This window comes from Cupressus sempervirens, chromosome 5, assembly GCF_028749045.1.
Source record: "Cupressus sempervirens isolate cs-2001-9-10 chromosome 5, ASM2874904v1, whole genome shotgun sequence".
Lineage (NCBI taxonomy): Eukaryota > Viridiplantae > Streptophyta > Pinopsida > Cupressales > Cupressaceae > Cupressus > Cupressus sempervirens.
Genome location: NC_143122.1, coordinates 611,589,515 through 611,617,501, shown reverse-complemented (window position 1 = coordinate 611,617,501; position 27,987 = coordinate 611,589,515). Strand labels below are relative to the sequence as shown.

Genomic DNA, 27,987 nt, shown 5'->3' with positions numbered 1-27,987 from the left:
ATGCTTAAATGGTTTGCTTTATGGTATCAGACCAAGTTCTCCGACTAAATATATTTTGAGCCAGCAGGACACAGGTGATTCTTCTTTTGTTTGGGTGTAGGCTCAGAGTCACCTGGATCATCAGGCCCTCAACAACAGTATTTACTACCATCTTAGACATCCTCCTGTGGCTGAGTTTTTTCCCACATTATAATGGCGTGGGTTAGTCTTGTAGTCCTATGCCTCAGTAAAAAACAATTAAAATCAATATCAGCTATATAAACACCAATTTAGGCTCCACGATGAAAGAGATATTCCATGTCAATGCACAAGCCACAAACTGTTCCATACCAGGAAACTGTATAATTAGGCCATGAAATCCCCTAGAGAGGCTTCATTTAAGACTAGTTTTTTACAGCCAGCAGTAACATGTTTTGGTCCAGTGGGGCTGTGGGGGCTATTCCCCCTTCAATAAGTTATATCTCTCAATACAAATTTCTCTGCAGCAATGCTATAAAGAAAGGTATCAAAAATAGTATATTCTAATATAGATGGATTAGCACTTGACTCTTGAAAATAAACAGCTTAAAATAGAAATATAATTATAAAATTTCAATTTCCTTATAAATTTGATTAAATTGTAATTTGACTCACCCTTAGAAAAGCTTCAAAATCAATATCCTCTTCAGCATCTGGATGGTCTTTAGCCACAATATCTCCCACTTCCTCCTTGCTAAACAACTCCTTAAATGCCTTCATATTGGTCAACTCAGTTTTCAATACATTGCGAGTCACTCTGCCAGTTTCCTTCTTCATGGACCAAAACTGTTAAAAACACGACATTATTTCCAAACAGTCAGAACTCCCATAGATAGCAGGCAACTCTGTTAAAAACAAAATTATGTCCACCTATTTAACAGAAATTTCTTTTATACAATCCTATTCATATGTGCTTGAAAACTTTTGTAATATTTCTTTTTTTCTGAACACAATATTTTTCATCTCTGATTTGATTTTTTTCTTAAATATAAATTTATCTCAGTTATGTGGAATAAGCATTTCTCTCACGTGATTAATTTCTTCTTTCCATTTCAAGTTTTTTAAATGCAACTTTTTTCAATCTCTTGAATAAAAGCCTTCAAAGCAACTTTCTTATATAGTTTCTAAATTTTAAACTTCTCCCAATATAGTGAATAAAATTTTCTTTCATGAACTAGCAGAGGCAAGCACATTGTTATGTTGAGCTGCATTCCAAATCGCACTTACAAAAACTTAGCTTACAGTTATACAAGTAACTAGACTTGTAAAATATGCTTTTAGCCACCATCTGCAAGGTACAAAATAAGTTTCCATGTGGCAGTCTGCATCACTTTGCTTTCTTTAATCTTAGTTATTAACCAGGCATGGCGTTTCTTGCCCCATTCAGTATTCTGATTGGTATAATTGAATCTACTTCAGGGTATCACAAGCCAAAGACCTTGAGAAACTCTTTTTTGATAACAAAAGAATGCCCTTACATGAAACCATTTTCTTATGTGCCCATGAAAATTTTAAAGCAATTAATTTCTCTAAATAGAAAATTTCTCCAAAAATAAATCTTTCCACATGCTTCCTAATTTTATTATATATTGAGTTAACGTTTCCATCCAACAGTTCTATCTGTACTTTTGGAGTTTCTAAATATACTAAATTTGTTTCATTCCAGCAATCTTTCTAACTGCTATTTTGAAATTTCTAATTATTATAAAAAAAATCGAAACTTATGAGCATAAATTTTATTTAGAAGTCATTTTTTGGTTCGCCATTGATTCAACATTTTTCTTAAGCTGCTCTAAAAATTCCTTTCAAGTTGCCTTTCTCTTTTTTGAGACCTACTGAAAAAAAAGCAGCAAATCGAATAAAAAGTTATTTCCAATCATACTTTTCTTCTTTGTTCTTGATCTTTTAAGCTCTAGGTTTCTCTCAGAGTATTGAACATTAAATTTCTCTCAAACAATCCTTTAATTCATATAGAAGCTTCTGACTAACAAAAAAACAATATATTGAATAGATGGAACACAGAACAGGAGTAAGGGAGTGTGGAAACACAGAACCAGAAAAGGGTGTACAGGCAGGTGAGAGGGATGGCACAAAAGCAGGGAACAAAGGCAGCATTTTTTCTCCTGGTATGAAAAAGGAGGAAAGATTGATTACAGATTAAAGTAGGAACAAAGACGTGCATAAGTAGATAAATAGCTTCTTTTGCAGAAGTGATCACTGGGACTCTAACAAACTCATGTGCAGAATTGGAAAGAATTTTGTTTAAACCGAAAAAGATCGGTAAACAATGTCCAGACACTTCAGTTTCCTGCCTGGTAAAGTTGGGGCTTCTTTAGGGGAGCTGGGAGCAGTAATTTACAGTGTTCCAGTGGGATGCATCTGGCCCTCAAATCAACTTCCCTGTCCCCAGTGGTGTTCCAGGTACAGTGGGACAGCAGGGATGATCATGCCCAAAACTCTCAAATTTTTGAAATGTGTTTGAAGTAATAAGAAACATGGAGGTGACCTCTGGCCATCCCCAAGATGGCTGGCAATTTGGGAATGTCTGAGATGTCCCTTGATCATCCGAGTGATAGCCAGTCCCTGAGATGCCCAGAAATATTTGAGATGTCTCTCAACTGGCCTGGTGACAGCCAGAAACCCCGACAGCATGGCAAGCTTTTATAATGTTTCAAAAAAAAAAAAAATTGTAACATTAATTAAAATACAGTTAAATATATTATGAGGGCATTATAACAGCAGAAATCAAAAATCATGACAGTAGCATAACAGCAATAAAATTAATCCTAACAACAGTGCCCGTAGTGTAAAGGCAATAATTATATGATGATTCAGATTCATACCCAATGACATAAATTGCATAACAGTTAACATTAAAATTTAACTTTCATATTGAATATGCAATTTCACTGTTTATGATTCAGACTTCTAAATTTTCAACATGGTATTGGAGTCTCTGTCTCTCTCTCAGGAAATACTAACAACAATAATTCAGATTTCTGATTTCATTGCTCAAATTGAAACACAATGTCTCAATCTTCTGAATTTTTTGCTATTAGCCATGGATACTATTGTAAAATAATAGATATTTAAAGGCCGCACTTTGGAGAGCATGTTTCCATCTACTCTTGTCATGTAGATAGGGTGCAGTTGATTACTGAGCAGCCAAAGACAGAGTTAGACTATCCATGGACATGTAATAGAAAATGATTGTTTGGGATGGGTTTCTCTTCAGCTACTTGCAGTCTCATTTTTGAAGTTATCAAGTCCTTTGAAATAAGATGCTCCTGTTAAGGGACTATGTGTCATTGTGTTACCTTAATGTATACAGATCATTCTCAAAAGGGGAAAAAGAAAGGTGATCAATAATCATCTATATGAATGAGCTTTGATCTCTAGTGAAGTGTTTGGTCATTAATTGGGGCTTATGTAAAGGAAGGTGAGGAAATGTAGGGTGTGAAGAAATCAATGAACTCGGCATAATTTTGATTGTTGACTCTGCTGTAGAACTCTTGTAATCACGTCATCTTATTCCAATGAAATCACATGAAAAGGAACAAAGAGTCGGTTTAAGATGTTCACAACAAGGAGCGACTAGTCATCCTGGTAGCAGACAATTTGTCTTCCATATTTACAGAGTCAATCAATGAAGCGACTGTAAGAAGCCCATAAAGCAGACATATAAGTGTCTGATGGTTCCAAATTTCCAATATATACAGAACGTAAAAATTGGGAGTGGTTTATTTGAGGGTTTGGTAATAAACTTTTTGTATTGATGCCAAATTTTTGTGGTTCGTGGGTGCACAACCCGGGTTGTTTACTAGAAAGAAAAAAGGAAAAAAATTCTTTCTTTAGTTGTCAAAGTTTTAAAACCAGAACTTGTCTCAGTCTCTTTAATAATTTATCTTTTGTGCACTACCTTAGCCAGCAATCATTATGTTGAGTAATACATTATGGACGCACTAAAACTAAATTGGGTTTTTTTCTGAAAACTGTATTTAACCACTTTCAGTATAGTCTGTCCTGGTTCACCTTCAATAATTATTTTAACATTCACCAGAACTAGGCCTGGTGTCATCTCGCCTGGTTTGGTTAATCAATTTTCATTGTTTAAAGAACCCATTTTTGGACCCTTCTAACTGTGCTGTTGAATTTTTAAAAGAGTTTTTACTCATTGGACTTTTGAATAAAAGTTTATTTCAAGCAATTCTTTCTATCTGTGATTTTTAAGCCTCTCATATCTTTTTCTTCCCGCAATCTACCATATAAATTCATCTTCCTAAAATCCTCCTCTTCTTTGCTTCTCTGGTTTAAAATCTGTTTTTTTCCTCAATCCAAAGATAAAATTGTCTTTCAAGAATCACTCCACCCTTAGCTTTTGAAGTTTTCGAAATCTGACTATTTACTTCACTCAAGTGAATTTCAAAATGTATTTATTTCCCGGATTGCTATTAATGTTTCTTAACTCGAAATATCTTGTCAATCAAGTACCAACTGAATAAAAATTCTTGTGAAAAGGTTGGTTTCTAATTTGATTTTAGAGTTTTTAGAAACCTAAATTATTTTCAATCTTCAAGTCAAACCTTTAAAATCTCAAAAATGAAAGCAGCATGAATAAAAGATTCCTTCAAGCAATCCTATCTTCATTGTTAATAGTTTTCTTACAAATCTATTTAGTTGAATAATTTCTTCTTTACTTCTAGAGCTCCCAATGTCAATAAGATTTTCCGCCATCCAATAAATCATTCTTCTCTTCAATATATTTGAAGTTTTTATCACGTAAATTTCGCATCTTACACAGAGCAACAATTTCATATCAAAATGCATTTGAACTGATAGAAAATGGGCTCATACTAAACAGTTTTAAGGTCGGATTCATCACACAGGGCATTAAAATTAACAGGGAAAAGTTTGCATACTTGTGTTCTCAGAGAGCGAAGCTCCACTTGGGTGAATTGGCTTTGCAACCAAGGATCCGAAACCAAAACACCCACATATCCTGTCAATTTTACGCCGCCAGGAATGGGTTCCATGTCCAATATTGTATGAACTTACTGCAAAAAATAAAAACTTATGTTTCAAGCTTCGAATGTATTGAAAACAACTGCTCTCTCTTCAAAGAAAGGGCAAAGAACTGATTCACCCCCCTCTCTGCTACTTCTTCTATATTTCCAACACAAGATGTCCCACCATAGTTTGGAATTGTGCTTGATATAGATCTATGAGAACAATGTTATCCTATAAAGATTTCTCTAGTATGTATTTATGAGATGGTGATGTGTAAAAAATTTGAATTAGATATTTGAGCTAGTGTTTTCTTTATGTGATCAAGATGTTATATTGGTTCAAGGCAATTGATGAAGACTTTGTAGGAATACATAGAGACTTGTAAGGAATGGATGAAGACTTGGTAGGAGCTCATTGTAAGGTAATCTTGCCTTGACATGAGTTGTAGCATTGATTGGTCTACATTCTTGTTTCTCCTTAATTCTTCATTAATTTTGACCCACCACTATCTTCAAATTTTAATTTCCAATAAAATGTCTTCTTGAGTGAAAAAAATGGGCGGTTGGAAATTTGATATCCAAAATGGGAATAACACTTTTCATAACATTATAGGGTAGTTACACTTTGTAGGATAAAGAAGAATAAATGGGATGACATGTAAGATAAGTCAGTGGTAAATTGTGGCTCTAGAACATAGATTTGTTTTAATATAATTAGATTTCTTTGTAATAAAAATGGCCATAGGGTTGTATCTTGTAACTTTTGATATTTTAATTCATTTTCATGAAAGCTATAGAAGATAGTTGTTTTCCTTTGTGCATTTGTCTAGTTAATCTATGTTATTGTCACATGTATGTGTGTTGGGTGTGGTAGTACACCAAATAGTTGCATTCAAGCACTGTGATTTCATATGATGAAAATTTCTTTATAAATAATTTATTAAAAAACACAGTAAAAACATCCTACTCTACTCAACACCTTAAAAAGATCCATCTACACATATTGACATACACAAGACAAACGGACAAGACCACATTTTAACTTATGACCAAACATTACATATAATAAAAAAACAAAAATTATAATTAAGACAAATTAAAATTGGTGCAACCAATTGAATTGAAAGAATCACAAACAATTTTAAATGTACTCCAATTAGTTTCTCAATTCTATAAAATTCATTTACCAATAGAAAAGATACGCATGTAACAAAAAAATCAATGTTTGAAAGGCCGAGATTTCTAATAATATCTCTGTACTTTGTGACAGAAACAACTCGTCATACAACACTCAATAAAGGTAAAATCTGTATAAATATAAAGGATAATCAAACAAGCTTCATGGCAGACAAGAGGGGGGTGAATCGCACAAAAATGCTCGCTAAAACGCGGAGATTTGTAATAGAAATATATGGTTATGATGCGCTGTAAACGATCAACTCACGGCGGGTTTTACGGTGGCTACGGGACAACAATCTGTTATGATAACTAGGATTTCTATTTTTAAGTTTTAAATTGCCTGGCTGTAGGTTACCCTTAGTTCTGTCTTGTAATAGAAGTTTTACAAAAAAAAATCTTATAAGATAATTTTGAAAAAAATTAAAGAAATTAGAAGTTTCTATTTTTAAAATTATTATTTTAAATTTGAAGAGGTGGAATTGGAAGTTATCTTTTAAGTTTAAAAGATGTTATTACTATGTATACTTAACTAATAATTTTAGAGATTTTTTTACTTTTTCTATTTATATTATTAAAATTTAAAAGTTATCTATTACATAAGATTATTTTGTTTATTCTTATAAATGATTAAGAATACATTATGAACTATTATAGAAAGACTCTTTATTTAGATACAACAATCTGTTATGATAACTAGGATTTCTATTTTTAAGTTTTAAATTGCTTATATAAGAAATATTTCTGTCTTATTTGGGAAAATAAATATTTTTTTTTTCAAATTGAGAGGATAAACATTTATATAAGAAAGTGGTTCTTGGTTATTTCAATTAAAAATTATTTATTTTCTTGTAATAGAAGTTTTACAAAAAAAAATCTTATAAGATAATTTAGAAAAAATTTCAAGAAATTAGGAGTTTCTATTTTTAAAATTATTATTTTAAATTTGAAGAGGTGGAATTGGAAGTTATCTTTTAAGTTTAAAAGATGTTATTATTACTATGTATAGTTAACTAATAATTTTAGAGATTTTTTAACTTTTTCTATTTATATTATTAAAATTTAAAAGTTATCTATTACATAAGATTATTTTGTTTATTCTTATAAATGCTTAAGAAGACATTATGAACTATTATAGAAAGACTCTTTATTTAGATACATATAAATAAAATGTAAATATAATTAGTGAATAAATATATTTATTTAATATTTTGAATAATATTTTTATTAAATCTAATACTATTTAGCTACTTATAAAATAGACTTTAGGATGGAATTAAGTGTCTTTTAGCAATGTCATGTAATATTATAGTAAGTTTAAATGATACATTACTTTTCAATAGAATAGTTTAATATATGTATACAAGTGTTTTTAATTTTTTAATATGATTTTGTAGAAAGTTGGGTTCATTTATCTAATATGACTTGATTTACTAAATATAATATATTGATTTCTAAATAGTCTCTATATGATCCAATTTAATCTCTCAATCTTAGCTTAAGCCTTAATTAATGAAGAAGTCTACAAGAATCCCAACTCTACCTTCTTGAAATCAAACTCAAAATTAAAATTTAATACATGAATCTTCTTTTATTTATGTCATAATACTAAACGCATTTTCAAAAAAAAAAAAAAAAAAAAGATAGTCAAATTTAAATTTAAAAATTGAATAAATTTATACAATCTAATATATTTTAAATGGCCATTTAATTTTACATAGCCATTAACTTTCTTTCAAATTAAAAAAATATTTTATTTGAAAGAAATTAACAAAACTTTATATTTAGTAAATATTTAGTAAAGGGTAGATCCTTTATTTTGGCTGCTTCTATATCAAAAACAAGACTTTATCTTTAATTAAGATATGATGAACCATTTTATTCCACCATTTTATTCGATTTAATTAATTCCATTGGAAAATAACAATATTCTTTGGAAGCTCGTGAAGCTCGTATAGTTTTCTAATTAGAAGGACTTCCTTCTTACACTTTAAAGACCCGTTTTTAACCTAATTAGGGGACTTCCTTCTTTCACACTCTTGGAGGCCCTTTTCTATTCTTTCTAAATTTAATCACATACTATGTTTGATATTTATACTCTTTTGAAGTATAGAGCATACTTGTAAAGGTGAAAAATGTTTGTATAATTATTTTGAGCTTTAGTGATTTGATAGGGGTATTTTGATTATGCAATTTTAATACATATTTTTTATTGATTTGATATCTTTATTAATTAGAGTTGGAGTAGTAATGTGATTGGATCAAAAAGCTTTGAGTGTTTCACCTTTATGACTATCACTTGAATGCAATGAGTGCTAAGTGTTCCATTCATTTTCATAAGAAATGAGTTCTTATGAACCACTCTCATGAAACACATGTCAATGGGTTTGACTCAAAAACTAAATAGTTGAAACCTAATCAATACCATAATCTCTAGTAATTTGAAATTTTAAATCCACTTTCTATTTGTTCTAAAATTTATAAATTCTGTGTACATATACTCACACTAGATATTCATACTCTTTCAAAATATTGAGTAGAATTGTAAGGTGAAAAGTTTTTGTATTTTGCTTTTGTTTCTATAATTTTGGTGTGGGTTTTTTAATTATGCAATCTTAACGCATGATTTCGATTGATTTGATATTAGCATGAGTTGTTTCTGGATTTGATTGAGTGTATAATTTTTAGCATCAACGTTTCGGATCACACTTTGTGATCCATCATCAGGATGAGAGAAAGGCAAGAATAGAATGGTAAAATTATACACACAATCAAATCCATAAACAAATCATGTTGTTAAAATGGATTGTGGAAACTTGATAAAATTCATTGATTTGATATCTTTATTAATTTTTTATTTTAAGTAATTTTTAGAAGTGGAATATAATCCTCTATTCAAATAAATTTAATTATTTAATTATAAATTTGTGTAGTCAAGTCATGATATGCCCCTTGTTATTCCATATCTTTACCCTATACTCTCAACTCATTATTGCAATAGGAAAAATTGTAATAACTTTGTTTGTACTATCTGTACAACCCCACGTTCTTAGATGTAGAATCATCATACTCTGTTCTATTTGTACCTCGGTGTGCCCATGCCATAAATATCACTATGAACTATACTAGTCAAAATAATGTATGTGTTGACAGATAAACTTTGCACTACTTACACAATTTTCTAAGTACTTCTATTAAATCTCCATCTTCATGAATTGCACACTTAATCTTGATTGTATGTTACGACAAATGAAAATATTATATCATCTATCCTAGCCAAATTGCCAACAATCTCCCCCTTTGGCATTGATGCCAATATGTGAGAAAATTGGTTGAGTCCCAAAAACTTCAAATTTTCAAAACTTGTAACAACTGTTACATGGCCATTGCAAAAATTTTAAAAACTTTTGGATTATTGTTCTTTTTTATACCTAATGAGCCTCTAAAAGGCCATTATTTTGTGAACTTTTTATCTTGTTTTTAATAGTTATCTTGCAAAAAACAGTTTATGACTCTATGGTTTGAGCAAAAGAAACTTATGTTTTATGAATATGCTATCTATATGTTAAGACATGGAGATTGAGGAATAGATTGATCAGTCATGATGTGTTTGTTTGAATCTATGGCTTTTTATGGTTTAATGAAGGATATTACATGCTGATAAATATTTCCTCATCCATGCTATGTTTGGGTAGGTTCCTTCCTAGAGCCGTAGGATTTGCAAGTGTGGTAATTTGAACATTATACCTTTTCTAACATTGATGATGAAATAAATGCATATATGTAGAAGTTATTGTGTTTAATGCTTTGTAGGTATTGTTGTGTGTATTGAAGACAACTTCAGCATTGAGTCAAAGCCAACTAGATGATTGATGAATCACCGCAAAAGCATATCATGGTGTGAATTATGTTATGGCAGCGCATGAAGATAGCTTCCTCAACCTGCTATATTCCTGGGGGAGTTAAAACACAATGAATGTTGTTTATGTTATAAAATTTATGATTTATAATTGATCCTCATTGATGGAGTGATCGTAGGAGTAGGAACTTATTAAAGCTTCCCTTTAAATAATTTTTGATGTAACCTTGAAAGGAGATTTTTTTTTTTTGATCTTTTCTTGGTTTGACCAGAAGGAAATAGAGTAGATTGTTCTGTTCAGTAGAGTAGAATCTTGTTTTGAAATGTAATTTTTTATTATGAATGAATAGAATATACAGTTCAAGTTTCCACCTTCAGACTTGATTGTTTTTTGTTCACTCATCCAAGGGGGGCCACTTGGTGAGTAAACTACTTTGTTAGAATAGATTTCCTTTCTTAGTTTGTTTTCTTGCAAAGTAGACTTCTATTGTTCCTATAGCCACTGATAACAGAATCATTAGACTATTCCTGCAACATAAGTGTTTAAATATATTTACTATTTGAAACATTACTCTAAGCAAAAAGGCAAATGTTGTTTTAGTTCCTAACTTAGTTTCCTTCAACATTTCTTTCATGTTGTAGTTGTAATGACTTAAAGAGGAATCAAAGCATATAATTTGCAGCCACCCTCTCAAGCTTATGCTCCTAGGTTGACAAATAAAATGAAGTCAGTATGTTATACTTAGGAAAATGCTTGATTCTATCTAGTCATGAAGTCAATGTAGAAGGATGTCCAATCCTTTATTACTAAGGTATTTAGCTGACCGGTCAATACCATCTTTTCATAAAGTTACTCCCCCTTTGACTACACTCTTACTTATATCTCCCTTATACAATTTTAGTCACTATACTCCCCCTTACATATTACGTTCTTCACATACAATTTTCCTCATTCACTCTCCCTTTAACATCAATGAAAAAGGTGGTGTCAAAACATATATACAAATCAAAATTTTGAACTTCTACCTTTTAAGATTGTGGAGTAGGTATCATTACAATACAATCCACAAAATTCTTCTTCAAAATAGAGAATTATTTTTCAAATCTTTCCTTGACTACTTCAAATATGTTGAGTAATGCACATAGCCCATAAGATGCAATCTCCACTACATTTAAATATGAATATACACATTTTTCATATGTTTCTTTATCGGAAAGGCATTCATTCAATTGCATCTATACATAGTTGATTTATAAAGTAAGGTGGTATCTTGGTAGTGAGAATCTCTTCAATGTCCTTTCTTTCTCATATCTAATAGTCCAAAGTCCTCATGAGTTGTGTTAACTCTTCTCTCCAAGTCATGATCTGTAAATTAGGACTTTGCACTTCAGCAACAAGAATCTTCAACTTTGTCAATTTGACTGATATCTCACTTGAGATATCTTTGACAAAATAATGTGATAAAATACATTTTTCATAAAATGTTTTTTCTTCAGTCAAACATCTCCTTAGTTCTTTGATGCATTCATCAAGGCTCTTCAATTCTTTTTTAATGTTCTCATAGACTTTTCTAAACATTTCAACATCATGAAGTGTCTGGGCCTTTGTCGTTGTAATCATTGATAACTGTGTGAACTCATTATCAAAGGCTTTGATTACTTATTTTGCTCTTATCTAAGGGTCAGATTTAGTGACTCTAACTGATATAGTACTTTGCAATTTGTTAGTGACTTCCATTAATGAACTTTGCAAATTCTTTACCCTTTTATTCTTCTCAATTAATTTTCTCAATGATGATATCAACTCAATTTGATCATCATCCTCTCCTCATAGAGTTGACAAGTCTTATTCAAGTTGTGATCTTGAAAAATTTAGTTCAATTACCTTTTGAGGGGTCTGTTGAATAGGTGTGTTGATTTTTTATCTTACATTTCTTCCTATGTTGTATCTTTCTTATCCTTTTCTACCTCATCCTTTGTTTCCTTTGCCTCATCTTTCTTTTCATCTTCTTTCTTCTTCCTTTCATCTTCTCTTTTCTTCCTTTCTTCTTCTCTTTTCTTCTTTTCTTCTTCTATTTTTTTCCTTTTCTTCTTATCTCTTCTTTTTCATTTTCTTCTTTTGTAGAGCTTGTGTAATCTACCAAATTTTCAACAATGGAGGGTCCAAAATCCTTTAAATCATCTTATATTGTGTGCATTGTAATGCTTGTGCTATCCACAAGCATTGTATCTGCGGTAATTATGAGTTGTGGCATCTCTGATGTCTCTATTTTGTCTCTTTCATTTATGTATCTTTTGTGGTTGTTGGTGAAGATACGGGTCTATCTTATTGCTTTGTTTGTACCTCTACTGCAGGGATTTCTCCCCTATCACTTTTCTCTCCTCTCTTGTGATTGGTTCCATAGACATCATAACTTTCACAATAACATATTTTGTTGATTTGTTAACCTCTTCATAGTTTCCTCCAATTATTAGTATGTCTCTTTTCTTATTTCTCAATAAAGGTTCAATGATCTTCATTCTTTTTTTAATGTTCTCATCATCCTTTACTTTGCATAATTTTCTTATTCATCTTTCTCTTATACTTTTGTCCTCTTCTGCAACTTTCTTTTTCCCACATACTAGTCTTTCATATAGATCTTTGGGGATATGTCCTTATATATCTTCAAATTTCCTATTAGATAATAGTACATGTCTAATGATTGCATTCTCTAGCTCAAATCTTTCACAATTATTTTAAGAGTCATAAAATTTGTTCAATTGTAGAAAAACTTGATTATCAATTATCATACAATTCAATCTCTTAATTTTTGGTTTCTACTTCTTCCTCTCTCTAGTAGAAACTTTTTATTTTCCTTGCTTTGTTACTTTCTTTGGTACTTCTAATTCTACCATATCTTTTTCTTTTACTTTTGGTGTGTCTTTTTTTATTGATTTTGTTTCCTCCTTTTCAGATTCTTCAAACTTTTACTCAACTACTTGTGCTCTCCTTTCCTACTTTGCCTTATAAGTAATAAGTGTCTTTCTCTTCCTAACTATACCACTAGCTATTTCTTTTACTCTCTTATGATTGGGTGGTTCAACTAGTTCTTGTTTAACTTCTATAAATCTTGCAAACCTTCTGGTACTAGGTGGATTAGCTGATTGGACTTTGATTATGCTAACATTTTCCTCATCTTTTTCTCTAAATTGGTGGAACAAATGGTGGTTGCATAGATGAAAATGCTACTTTGGGTGCAATAGGAGTCTACACAGATGGTACTATGACTGATAATCCTTTAGATCTAGTATCAATAGCTAATGGTTTGGAAATGAGAATATATGATTTCCACTTGCTTTTATCTCACTTGTTATTCACATAGCTTCTCTACATTATTCTTTTTTCATTCATGTTTCCTCTAGTACGATGTCTATCTTTTTGTCAACTCTCTTCTTTATGTCCTTTCTATATAGCTCACTGTCAACTTCTTTGACTTTTTCCTCATAAGTGCCCCATCTAGGACACTCCTTATCCTTCTCTAACTCTAGAATAATCTTCTCATTCCCTTCAATCAACTCCTTTTTCATCTCATATCTCATAGGATCAATGAATTTTACTCTTGGTTTGACTGCTTCCATGCTAGTAACATCAGTTTCAACCATAAAATAAATTTCACCCTTGTACTTCTCAACTATTGATTATGGTATTCTAAACCTCTGCTTCATTTTAGTTTGGAAAATTTTCATTGTATTGGTGATATCTTATGTTATTTTGTCCTTAGGTTGCTTCTATAGTAATGTGTAATCAAGTCCATTGTGCATTTGTTGGAGTTTCATTCATAACTTGGCATTCCAAGGAAATTTATGATTACTTGGAAAAAATGTGTTATCAAAGATTCAAACCTAAATGTTGCATTCTTAGTCTTCTTGATGTTGTCTATGTTGTCAAGTATATGTTGCTTTAGAATATCACACATATTGATTTTCTCCTTCTCAACTATCATTAAGTATATTACATGGATAATTTATATTTGAATAGAGTTCAATCCAGAACAATAATTCATCTTATATCCAATTATTTTTCTTACAAGTCTGACAATAGTTTCTTTGATCAAGTCCAATTTCATGTTTCTTCCATCTAATACAATTTTTAAGTTTGTTTCCACTAAATTCTTAACATTCTTGACATGTAAAGGGTCAATGTCATCATTTCTTAATCTAGTTAGTTTTTTAATAATATCATTGTCAATTATGACTAGTATGTCTCCTACCTAGAACATGTCCTCATGTACACGACTGATTATCCGTGTCCATTCATGGTTGTCAAATTCCATAAAGAACATTTTCCTAGTGATGTTTAATTTCTCCAAATGTTCAAATCCTTGTTTAAATGTTAGGTCATTTTTGTATACTAGTTTCAAGTCTTCATGAATATGATTGTCTCCTATCGACTCAAAATTGTAGTGAAAGTATGCATGAATGTCTTCTTCATGTAAAACCCTATTTGACACTTGTGAAAATGCTCTTGATGGGTCATCTTCCATTGAAATGTATGGGTTCTTTTTACAATTGTATCTATGTCTCTCACATACATCACACGGTTGGTTTTTCCATTCTTTTTCAAATTAAGCTTCAAATTATGATTGTGCAAGCAATAAAATACCTCAAATTCATGAAAGTAAAGCTTGCTGAATTTTTTTTCAAATCTACTTCAAAGCACTTTAACTTTTCTCTCAAATTCACTCCAAAGGATTCTTAACTTCTTTCATGATCAAATGGTACTTAAAAACCTGATTTTGATCCTTAAATCACTTTCACTTAACTTTTGCATTAATTGTGCAAGTACACAGGTGACAAAAAGTTGTTTATGTTTTACTAGTAAACTTATTTTACTTCACTCAGTCACATATAAGTTCAAAATATTATGCACTCTTAACCATAGCTTCCTTACATCCTACTTTACCACATACTAACTTCGCAAGTCTCAATTCCTATCCTAATGTATTATATATTGATCCGATCTGTTAATTTAGTTATATTAATTGATGAAATGAACTGCTAAAGATTATGATTGGTTGGTGACTATAACTAACTTTAATATGTTTTTAGATGCTTTACTTGACTAACTTTCCAGCACCACATATGAACGTGTTGGTTCCTTAGCTTTAACAAATGATTCATCAAGGTTTCCTATAAGATAATTCACATTCTCTTTCTAATTATTACTATTATTCTCACTCCTATTGTTGTTCATATTCCATCTAGGATTCAGATTTATCATGTTATTCCACATTCTCATATTACTCATCCTACAAAATCTTGATGTATGTCCCATGTTGTTGTAAATATGACAATCTACAACATTGTTTCTATATCTAGGTCCTGATTGACTGATTTGTGTTGTGAAAACTCTAGCTATATGCCAAAGTTGTTACACTTATAACACATAATGACATTACTTATATGACTAGTTCCTCTAATACGTCTATTAGCTGCAAGGTTAGTACCTCTAAACATTCTACTATTATCATTACTAAATTTAGGTTTCTTACATTCAATGGCTCTATGACCAAAACCATGACAATTATAGCAATAACTAGAAAGGGGTTTAAATAAATTACATGTACAGTCCTTCTTAATGTGAACAGACTCATTGCGTGGATATCATCTTCTAGTGAATTGGTTTCTTATTTCTTTAGGTGATTCAACTTGCTCAGATTATTAGGTACATCTTCAGCTTGATTTGACTCAACTTTGTTCAGATCTTATTTTTCTTGCCAAGGTTGTTGGATCACAATATTTGATTCCTTTGTAACCTCATTTTTCTTAGATGATTCTCCTTCAAAATATCCATGACTAGTCTTATCATAAGAATGTCTCTGTATACAGATCTTCTCATCATGGTTTTCACTACTAGAGTACAACTTCTCAAGATGTTTCTTAGATTGCATTAATTCTCTTTTCACAATTGCATTATACTTCTCAAGTTATGTATATTGTAACTTTGATGATTCAAGCTCAAATGTCACCTTCACAAGTTTAGATCTCTAATCTGCATTTTCATATCTCAAATCTGATTCAATCTTCTTATCATCATCCTTCAATCTCAACTTTAAATTTGCAATCTCTAACTCATGCTTCAGGATCTCATTCTCTTTCTTAAGGCTTGAAACTTCTTTTCAATCCTTGGTTTGATATTTCAAATCTTTCTTAGATGTAAGCGTTAACCTTAGACAAAAATAACAAGGAAGTGGGGGCCAATGTTCTTGAAATGATTTATAATAACCATTGTCAAGGTCAATCATGTAAGAAGGTAGAAGTAAGATATAATAATGTTCAGCACATTGTTGAATCTATGCAAGAACAATTACTAATGATTAAACAAAGTACAACTACAGGTAACATGAAGACATTTAGGTTCACAAGTTACTTATGCTACCTTCTTTTAGCAAAGCATTGCCCAATATTTGAGACAAAGACCAACAAGCTTGATATTGAGGTCTATAAGTTTGATGAGAAAACCCAGAAGAAATCAGAGACTCCAAGTCTATTATACAAGTGGACACATAAGATGAGGATGACTAGTAACAATAATAACTACAACCATTTTGTAGACTTCTTTTTGGCACCTATTTACCAAAAAATTATAGGTATTTTGATGCCTAGACTGCTTGTGTCTTGTAAAGATTGCATTCAACCAGGAAGTCAAATTCAATTAGCTGACTAGTTCTTCATGGAAGACTGCATTGTGTTAAGGTTTTATGGTTTAATGGTTGAATCATGAAAGCTTCCAATGCTTATTACAGAAACAATCTTTGTGCTAGAATATGTACAACATATGGAGAGCGCAGATGAACTTTTTTCTAGATAGTAAAAGAAAATGACGTTTCTCTCCTTGCCTTTCGTAGTTGGAGGCCTGACATTTGAGAGAAAGGTTTTTAAAGTGGCAAATGAATTTTTAAATTTTTTTTAGCTTTGATTTTGTCAATCAATGGAATTATGATCCACTGAACATAATAAAAACAAGATTTATTTCCAATGAGAACTCTGCAAGAAAATATCAATATCAGGAGATGTCATTGATAGAAAAGTTCAAAAACATGAATTTGTGGGATGAGGTTAAGAAAGCGATGGAGAAACACACAATATAAAATAATCTTTCAATGCAAGAATTGTCATCCCAAATTATGACATTGCACATACTAGAGTCACACAAATCAAAGCCTCTAAAATAATTATATTTCTACAAGAAAGCATCTGAACCTTCTAAGAGTTCTATGTCGAAAGAAATTAAAGAGGCACGCAAATCTGAATTACGGTGTCAAACCAAGACGACTGATTTTTGGAAATGAGGCAAAATTTGGGTGAACCAAAGACCTTAGCAGGTTTTGAGGAAATTGAGGAGGATGACCCTTTTTAGAAATTATTAGAATAAAGAGCATCCAACTATACTATATGAATTAGGCACTTGTAGTGATAGTAATAGTCAATGACAAAAGAACCTCAAGTCTAATGAAGACATTAAAGGTACTTAGGATCCTAGGTCAACTAAACATATTGTTAAACTTAAAATGAGTGATTCTATTAAAAAAATGTATACTAAAAGGGAAAGTATGATACAAAACATGGGTGATGCAAGTATAGGGCCCATTGGTGCATGTGGTGAAGGGATTTGTAATCCAATTTTTGTACTAGACCCACCGAAAAGTAGAAGTAAACTAGTCATTAGACTCTTTGATGAGATTGAAGATGATTCATCTAGAAAGTGCAAAAAACATTATACTTCTACTTTTTAAGGTCATCCCAAGACAAAATTTGTTAAATCTTCAAATTCAATTGTAGTTGATTCCACTGGCACTACCACAGGTGAACCTTGTGCAAAAAATGAAAAAAAGTATGACAATTACAATGCACGGAATGTTAGCAGTTACTTCACCAATGTAAGCACCGATAGCTTTTGTAGAAAACCCTAAAAATATTCCTAAAACACCATAATTTGGAATGGGTCATCTTTAGTATGTTGACAATTCTCAAAATACAATTGTAGATGGAGTAAGTGTAACTGGAGTTGGAGGAACATGCAAAAATACAACTGATAATTCACCTTTCAAACACTCAATTTCGTCAACAAAACCATATTTTAGTTTAAATGACTTTGCACCAAAGTTTGATCAGACAAGAAAAATAAATAGGCAAATTATGAGGACTTTGAAAAGTGATGCAGTTGATGAACATTAGGGATCTAGTAACAATATATTTTCAACATATGATCCAAACATCGAAATGACGAACTTTATGGTTGTTATGCCCCTAGCTAGAGATAATAATCCACCAGAAAATCTAATAAATCGCAATGATGTACAAGTTACCATCTTCAAATGGATTTCTCAAAAGTGAAAAATATTGACAAAATCAATATATCAAAAGAGAGCAACAAAATGGTCTACTCTACACTTTTGAAAGTTGAGAGGGAAAAGAAAAGGCTTGGAAAGAAAATAGAAAAGTTACAAGCAAACCTTAAGAATGTGAAGGCCAAGGAGAAAGCAAAAGACAATAGGTTCAAAGAATTGCAAAACATGATAATGAATTCTTCTTCTATAGAGGCAATTGTCCAACAAGAAAAGATGAATTAACAACTAAAAATATGACTAAATAATTGGGTAAGTGCAAAAAAAGATTTCAGCATGAAAAAGCCTCTATTATACAATTGTTCAAGTCTGTAGAGAGTAGTGCACAGGTAAACAATAAATTGAAAACTGACTTGGACTTTTCTATCAAGAAAAATAATTATTTGAATATTGAATTGGAGAAAGAAAGGAAAAATTACTCCTCTACTTTAAATACAATCCATAATTTGAAGATGGCATTGGAGAATGAAAAGAAAATGAGAAGTCTAATGCAAGGATAATTGATAATTTGTAGAAGGAATTGGGGAATGAGAAGAAGAAAGAGGAGTCTAGTGCAAACACAATCCAAAATTTAAAGAAATGAAAATAAAGAAAAAAGAGGAGTCAACTGCGAAGAAAATCCTTGATTTAAAGAAGGAATTGGAGAATGCGAAGACAATGGAGTCTAATGCAACTACAAAATCAACCATACGAAGAAGGAATTGGAGAATGTGAAGGAAAAAAAAGATTCAACTAAAAATAAAATCCTTGATTTGAAGAAGGAATTAGAGAATGCAAAGAAAGAGGAATCTATTCATACTGCAAACAGACTTCATGAGTTGAAGAAGGAATTGGACAATGTGAAGCAAAAGGAGGAGTCCAATGTGAAGACAATCCATGATTTTGAAAGGAAACTCGAGGATGAGAAAAAAAAAAAGAGGTAACTACTATAAAGATAAACTAATATTTGAAGAAGGAATTAGAGGATGAGAGGAAGAGATAAACTAATTGGCAATAACAACTAGAGGAAATATGAAAACATAGTGAAATAGAGATGTCTGAAATGAAGAAAAAGATGGATAGTGCAATTGCACAAAATATATCTACATCTTTTGAAGACCATCATGTCAAGGATACTACAATAAACATAGTTAAGCTTATCAAATAGGAAATTTGGGAGAATTTAATGAAGAATAGTGATAGCTTGATTTAATGGGGAAGGACAATGACTCATGAGAGGGACAACATCCATTATAGTAGGAATTGCAAGTTCTAAGAAAGGACTTTGAGGGTCACCATCCTCATTAATAGGAGTGACTATAAGCTACATAGAAAGCATTTTAGGAAAATCATTTTCCATATAAATTAACTCATCATCTCTACTAACATGTTCATCATCTAGAGTATCCTACATATCTAGATTAGTAGAATCTTAAATATGAACAAAAGTATCATGTTTATCCATATGCATAGTTTTACCTTGTTTAGCTTCATCCAAAGACTCATAATTTTTTGATTGAAGCAATGCAAAGGTGGAGATGAAGATGCAAGTTGAAAATAAAAATAATGAGCTTTAGCCTTAGGTTCCAAAGGAGGAACATCAATGGGTTTAGGTATAGTAGCTAAGAGAATAGATGTGGAACATAAAATAGGTATAGAAGTAGAAGGAGAAAATGGAGTAGGCAAGATAGGTGCAGGTGAATGACACTTAGGAAGACTCGATTGCATGATCTTGACTACTTTATATTGTTGGTAATTTCTATAGAGATGATCATGATGAGTAGGTTTTTTTTCGGGATGAGATGGATAATAAAAATCAATCTTGTTACAATCTCTAGGATGCAATAGTTTATGAAGATAATGATTGATAGTTAGAATATCTCCATCATGAGGAAATTTAAGGCATTTATGAATACAATAAGCTACATATTGCATGGAAAGTCATGGAATACCAAGCTTAACTTGAAATTTATTAGTTGGAATAACAAAAAATGTAGTAAAAACATTTTTCCCTTATAGAGTATTAGGTAAAGTGATAAAACCTTGAGGATGATAAAGAAAACCATTATGAGTTTGAACCAATGAGAAAATGATGAATCCTTTAATGTAGATCTCCTCCCTTGATGGTCAACACTAAGCTAGATCTTCACAAGGAAATGCTCACAAAGGACCCTTCAATGATAGATAGAAACATCCTTTCTTAAAGCTTTGAAAATCTTGAATATTCGAACTCCTCAAATGAAAAACTAGAAATCTAAACTTGAAAGCTAGAGTGTAAAATCTTGGAATTGAATTATGAATTTGATTTATAAAAATGAAGCCTCCAAGTCTTCTTATATACGAGTTTTATGGGAATAAGGCAATATAATCCGATGGGAGAGAAAAAAAAAATTAATAAAACCCCTGAGACCTTTTGGGCCTCGAGTCCCAAAATCACCAGGAACTAGGTTGACCTTGGTCAATCTAGTCTAAAATAGGTCAACCTGAGTTGACCTAGTCCTGTAGATTAGGTTTGGAGTGCCACAGAAAGAAGAGACAGATATAAGAAGAAATATGGTGGAAATAGGAAGAATATAGAAAAAAAAGGAGATTAAGCACAGGTACATCCATGGTCTAGAGAAGGCATCCTGAAGAGGGATTTAAAAGCTCTTAAAAGGAAAGTATATCCATTTTAAGATGGTACAACTACAACAAGTATGAATTGATTATTCACTTTTTACTAACATAATAGAACAAAAATGACACGTAGTTTACATATATATAATTAATACATAAAAAAAATTAATTATTTTGATGAAGGTGTTCAATCATGCATTTTTTACCCTAAGCCAATTATTTTTTTCTTTGATAAGAGATTTCTTATGTTTGCAGTAAATCCCATGAGAAAGTGCATATTTTGTATGGATTTTTTTATACCATTTCTTTTCCACTCCATTAATAACCAAGGAAGGACACTTATATTGATCTGGTTTCCATTACTATTTGACTGAATGAGATCTTTCATTGAGTGAGTGTAGTCTTGAATATCAGTACAAATTTTGACAAGTTTTTCTTTGTCATGCGTTACATCTAATATTTTCCATAATGTCTCTGTTACATTCTTTCCAATATGCATAATATCAAACAAATGAAAAAATTGTAGATATTTGTAATAGGGAAACCTATAAAATTGGCTAGGATAGGTTTTTAGTCCCTTTGGAAGGTGTTCATTGATTCTTTGATGACCTTCACTATCATTGGTCACATCATGGGTAAACAAAACACAATAGAAAAATATAAATTCAAAATATAAATAATTAAGTGGAATGACATTACCTTGATGATAAATTCTTTTATATCCCAACTTCCATAGGCAAGGTGTCACCCTTCATGGCTTTGATGTATTCTCTTCTTTCCCATTCAAAAGATGAATTTTGACAATTTGATACCAATGATTCCTATGGAGGAAGTGCTTACACTCATCAAACACCTTCTTTCCTAAAGCTTTTGAATCATGAGACTTCATCTTTGGACCACAAATTGAACATGTAAATTTTTCCTTTGTTTGAAGTCCTACAAGATAATCATATGATTTGATTAAATATGTTAATTTTCATAATTATAATTATCATGTACAAATGGAACACTTTAAGTTACCACTAAAATGCATTAGCCCTAGGGCATTGTGTATCATCCATACAAGCATTGCATGGAATTGAAATTATGTTTGTCCTACTAGCCTAGAGACATCATGCATATTTGAGACCTTTCCATAAATTCAAAAGCTTGTCAATATATTCATTCATATCTTAAACTTGGTACTTGCCTAGTTGAATGAACAACATTAAATAATTATTGTGACCATTTTATTGCAAAATTTATATTTAAATATATATAACCATTAAATTTTTTAAAAAAAACTAGAACAATCATTTCCAACATGACATGTTCCCTCATTATTAACATCAATGGAGGAAAATTATTGTTGATAACAAAAATAGACCACACTAAATAAATAGATCTCATCTCTCCAAATAGATTCACATCGTCTTCTACCAATGAAAGCCTAAGATTGTGAGGTTCTTATTTAAAGTATTTTCAGTTTTCCTCTATGTCCTTGAATGCCAAACCATCTACAAGAATTCAAATAAAGCCATCTCAACTTATATTCTATCCATGGTAATCCAAAAATTGAGCCAAGATACTACACTTGAATAACTATTGCATACGTAAAATACTAGGAATATAATGAAGAACCTTACAAGGAATTTTTTTTGTTATTTGATCTATTCAATATCTATTCATCTAAAATTTAGGGAAATCTAAAAAAAAATTTGTTCTTTATAATATATAATATAATCCTTGGGACAAGAATCTATTGCTTGATACTCCATTCCAATATCTTTCATAATGGTAGATAATTCTTGGTATGAGCGAGGTAGAAAATTTGATGGTGGCAACAAAATTTCACATATCAATCTACATCAAAAATATAATTTATTCATATAAAAAATATTACCAACACATGATTCACTCTTTATTAACTATAATGGAAAATATGACTTACCTTAACATACATGACATTGTTGTGTTGGATAAACCATTCATAACCTTCAAGTTCACCAACAAGAATACAATAGAAAGAAGAGTAGTTTGGGACCCTTCGTAAAGAGCTTCCTTTTCCTTCTTAAGTAGAGGCATATCATGAACATAATTTTTTTCATCATGATCATCATCACTTATATCAATATCAAATGTGTCATTTATCAATACATTTGTACCATCATCTTCAAATGTTTTTTCTACTACATGATTATCATCTAGTTCCATGGGAATGTTATCTTCAACTTCAATATTCACACCTCCATGTTCCTCCACTTCTATAACCATATCATGTACCCTATGGAGGTTGACCTATATAAAAATGATCAACATAAATAAACCATGATCATGATTGTGTCATCAAGAAGTTTTATTATTTTTATATGCTATTAAAATAATATAATGAAAAAATTACCAATGCATAATAATAGAGCCCCCTTTAGCATTACCATGGAGGTTACAATGTCTCTTATATTTTTTGATGTTAACTCTTCTAATCTTTAGGCCCTTGCTATTTTAAAATTGTATGCATTTTTTATGCCTATTGGTCGATTTTTTGACACAATATTTGTCGATGTTTCAACCAAATACCTTGTCACAATATATTGTCAATATTTTGATGACCAACTTGAGCCTCAAAATTTTGACCAATTTTGGCATAATAAAAAGAGGTCAAATGCTTGTGAAATTGGTTGTCAAAATATTTAATTTTTGATGGTGCCCACATCATACTTTGACAAGGATGCTAAAGGTTCAACGAGGTTATCATTGAAACTTGTGTAGTAGGTGGAGTTAGCCAAGTTCATTTTCAATGAGGATGCTTTGTCTTCAATGAGGTCCTTGTAGAATCTTTTGTCAAGGGTGGAGTCAACCAAGTTTATTTGCAACAAGGATGACATGTCTTTGATGAGGTCCTCATCAAAACTTTTATCAAGGATGGATTTAGCCAAGTTTATTTTCAATGAAAATAATGTTGAAAGTATTGAGTGAGAGTCAAAATTTCAATGACAATAGTTAGTTTTTAAATAATAAAATATAGTATACAATTATGAGATGTTACGAGACACATATATCTTGGTATGCAATTTCAGTAATATGTATAGAGTCTCTAAGAAAAGGGACAAAGATTCATTCAAAGAGGTTTGTAGTTTTAGATTGAGATTCTTGCATAACGTCTAGAGGTACTCTAAAAGATAAGAATTTTCCACATCCCATTTTAGAAGAAAACTTGAGTTTCCCCATCTTTGCGTAATATAAATTTCATACCTATTATTCTATGTTTTTCACAAGTATGATGAACATCACAATTGTAACTTTGTATGGATAGTCATAGCCTATTTCTTGTGTATATCCGATGTATTCTTGGTTAAATTAGAGTTTTATTAAGGTTTTGATTGTTATGATTTGGAAATATTTATGTTTGAAAATTAATCGTAAGTTGATAAAGTATATGTAACATGAAAGCTAGGTTTTTAATGTAAGAAAAATTAAATTTTTGTTTAAGAAAATTTGCATTATTTTTAAAAGAATATTATAAGAAAAGAGTCACTATGATCCTAGATTTTCATTTGTTAGAGTTAAAATATGCAACAACTCTATTGAAGTAGTTTAGAATGACAAAGGGTAGTCCAATATCATAAATTGTAGCAACAACAACATAACTTAGTTGAGAATGTAATGAATCTGACTTTAATACAATCATATCCAATATAATTATTTGAAGCTTGATATTATGTATGGAGTCGATTGGATATAAATATTCATAGACTCACCAAATAATTGACATTTTTAAGAAAGAGAACAAATTATTTAAGCACACATTATGAGGACTATTGAATTTGAGATATTGTATTCTACCATAGGTGATTTTAATTTGATTGGATATACAAAGAGTGACTTTATATGGAGCATCAATGATAAAAAAAGTACATATGGATAAGCATGTCATATCAAAATATAGATTGTAGCACAAACTTTAAAGAGGAAACCTACATTGACAATCTCATTACTAGAAGAAGTGTGTAGCAAGTACATCAGTAACATATATGTCCAACAATATGGATGCAAGGAGCCTTGGTAGAATGAATGTCTGATCAAAATGAGGAAAATACAATCTAGTGTGATAATAAACCTTGCACTTAATTATCAAAGAATCATGTCTTTCATAAGAGGTCCACACTTATTGATATTAGATATCATTTTATTCAAGAGTTGGTAAACAATTTAGATATTAGCCTACAACATAGTAGAGCTGGAAAACAACTTACATATACATTTACAAAGGGATTATCAAATAAAAATATTAAGAATATAGCAAGAGTATTAGGAAAAGTATTCATATAATTAATCGTGGAAATTAAGGCTGAGTATTAAAGTTTCTAGTATTTTCTAGACCAAACTATTCAGTGTAACACTACTAAATTTTTTCTAAGCGATTAGAAAAAAAGGCATTATAGATCTTGGATTTTAAATTGGTGAGTTATTGCTTAAAGGAAATAATATAAGTGTAGAGATAAATTTATTGTTTATTAAGAACACTAAGAACATTCATCTACAAGTTTTCATTTAAGTTATGAAGTTACACTTGCATGAATAAGAGAAAGAACTAGAAGCAACAAGACTATGGGCCTTAGAGAAATTTATAATGAAGAAGAAAGAAAGGGTTTGCAATCAAATATAGAATTATTTTCTCTTGATCCTACATAGTTTAAAGATGTCCACCATCTAAGAAAATATTTCCTCTCTCTCTCCAACATTCCACCTATAATAATAACTAAATTGGCCACCATCTCCAAAAATATTTTCTTATCCTCCAAACTTGCAATCCAAAGATAAACGTTGAATCCAATAGAAACAAAATATTGCAAGTTATCACCAAAGTGAAAAATACATGACTAGAAATAATATTCATAAAAATACTAATAGATCCAATCATTCATGCCTCCAAAATGTATTGAAATCATAAATGCCTCAAATATTATTCAAGACCTAATAATAGAATTCTAATGTCAAATTTTAAAATAGATCAATTATAGAGATTTTTATTCATATATAATTTTAGGACAAGGTGACCCACTACTGTTTATTCATGAGGGAATTTGGGTTGAGGAACAAAGCAAGACCATAGTCTTTGATTATATCTCTGTTAGAAGATATAATACAATCATTAGAAACTACTTAACAATTGCTCTATCTCTGTACTATTCTCTATAAAATAGACATATCTTCTATACATCTTTGACTTATTTAATGCACATTAAATCTTATCATCAGGATATATTTGGGAACATGTCCTTACCTATGCATCACCATAACATTAGACCTTTTTCTATACAACCTTGATCCTATCTTCTACTCTGTCAGTCTTCACAAACGTACTGCTATGTTGGAATCAATGATAAACATAGCCATGAATGCAACATGTCAATAATGTCACGTGTTCATCAATTCTTAGGACACTCCCCCAAAGGAATACCATCATCATTCATGCTAACAATCTCTCCCTTTGGCATTGATGGCAACATAGATGAAAAATATATAAGTTTCAAGAATACCAACAATACTTTGTTGTTTCTGATGTTCTCATCTTTCAAATCCTCTTCATCAATCAAATCTAAAATCCTTTGGAACACTTCTCTATTCTACAACTTCTTTATGATTGGAAACAATTGTTCACACTAAATAACTTCATAGATTCTCCCCCATTCAATGATACTCTTATCTTCCCTTTTATGCATTAATAACTCTTCATGCTACATATATCCCCCATAGAGACATTCCTTCTCTTTTACATGATTTTTTCTAAATCTCTGTAACAAATTTCTCTCTCCCGATACATGCTTATGAGATGTTTTAACACTAAAAAACTTTATAGCTTCTTTCACATTCAATGATACTCTTATCTTCCCTTTTGGCATTAATAACTCTTCATGCGACATATCTCCCCCATAGAGATATTCCTTTTCTTTTACACGAATCTTTCTAAATCTCCCACCTATCCATGCTTAGGAGATGTTTTTCATGCACTCTTCTCCCCTATTAACATGAATGAGAAAGGCCTCATTATGTTAATTTATTGCTTCAAGTCTTTGACCAACTCAAGTCTCTAAAGGCACTATTTAGTACCAAATCCCAATTACCAAGATCCTCAATGACCCTAATCATCAAAATAATCCCCCGTATAGGAAGAACAAACATTCATTTCAGTCAAAAAATAGTGCTCTAGACCATTGAACTGATGCAATCTCTGTATCATCTACTCTAAAGTATGCAAGGGCATAACCCCAAGCATGCCTCTCAAGTAATCAAATGTATCTTTAGGTAAGGGCTTCATAAAGATATCTACAATCTAATCTTTAGTACTCACATACTCCAATCTAATCTCCTCTTCTGATGCCTACTCTCTCAAGACATAATACTTATTAGATATATGCCTAGTCTTAAAATGCAATACATTATTCTTAGACATACTTACTATGCTTGTGTTATCATAGTATATGATAATAGGATCTAAAAACTCTATCCCAATATCCTTTAGCATCTACTTCATCCACATAATTTGATTATAATTATTTGTTTTTGCTACATACTCTGTCTCAATTGTACTTTGTGAAATATAATCATGTTTCTTGGCTATATTCCTCCAAGAAATAATTCTCTGCCAATTGTGCTCTTTCTATCATCCATACTGCCTTCCCAATCCACATCAGTATAAACACATATAGTGAAATCACTTGATCTATCATACCATATTCCATAATCAAATTTTCCCTTCAAATGTTTAAATATCCTCTTTACTATTGCATAATGATACTCTTTAGGATCAACTTGAAGGCTAGCTATAATCCCAACTACATTTTCTATATGTGGTCTAGTGTGAGTCAGATATTACAATTTTCCAATCATGGATATGTACTTCTTCTGCTCAACTATAGATGTCTCATCTTTTCTAGATAACTTTTGACTAGTTCTGATTACCAAC

General features: G+C 31.0%; 1 protein-coding gene across 1 annotated transcript; it reads right to left on the bottom strand.

Annotated features, from left to right (window-relative positions):
* Positions 1-253: 253 nt before the first annotated feature.
* LOC149557374 (fimbrin-5-like) lies at positions 254-5,071 on the bottom strand. Its single transcript, XM_089830248.1, has 3 exons — positions 4,938-5,071; positions 634-804; positions 254-319 (listed from the first exon to the last, which is right to left on the bottom strand). The coding sequence occupies exons 1-3, from the start codon at positions 5,049-5,051 to the stop codon at positions 254-256; spliced, it is 351 nt and encodes a 116-aa protein (XP_089686374.1). The 5' UTR covers positions 5,052-5,071.
* Positions 5,072-27,987: the final 22,916 nt, after the last annotated feature.

What these genes read in the sequence shown, in the direction of transcription:
- LOC149557374 (XM_089830248.1), bottom strand. Translation starts at nt 5,051, where the DNA reads ATGGAACCCATTCCTGGCGGCGTAAAATTGACAGGATATGTGGGTGTT. An exon ending in TTCGCTCTCTGAGAACACAA is followed by an intron (nt 805 to 4,937) that starts GTATGCAAACTT and finishes TGTTTTTAACAG; the next exon opens with TTTTGGTCCATGAAGAAGGA. An exon ending in ATTTTGAAGCTTTTCTAAGG is followed by an intron (nt 320 to 633) that starts GTGAGTCAAATT and finishes GGTATGGAACAG; the next exon opens with TTTGTGGCTTGTGCATTGAC.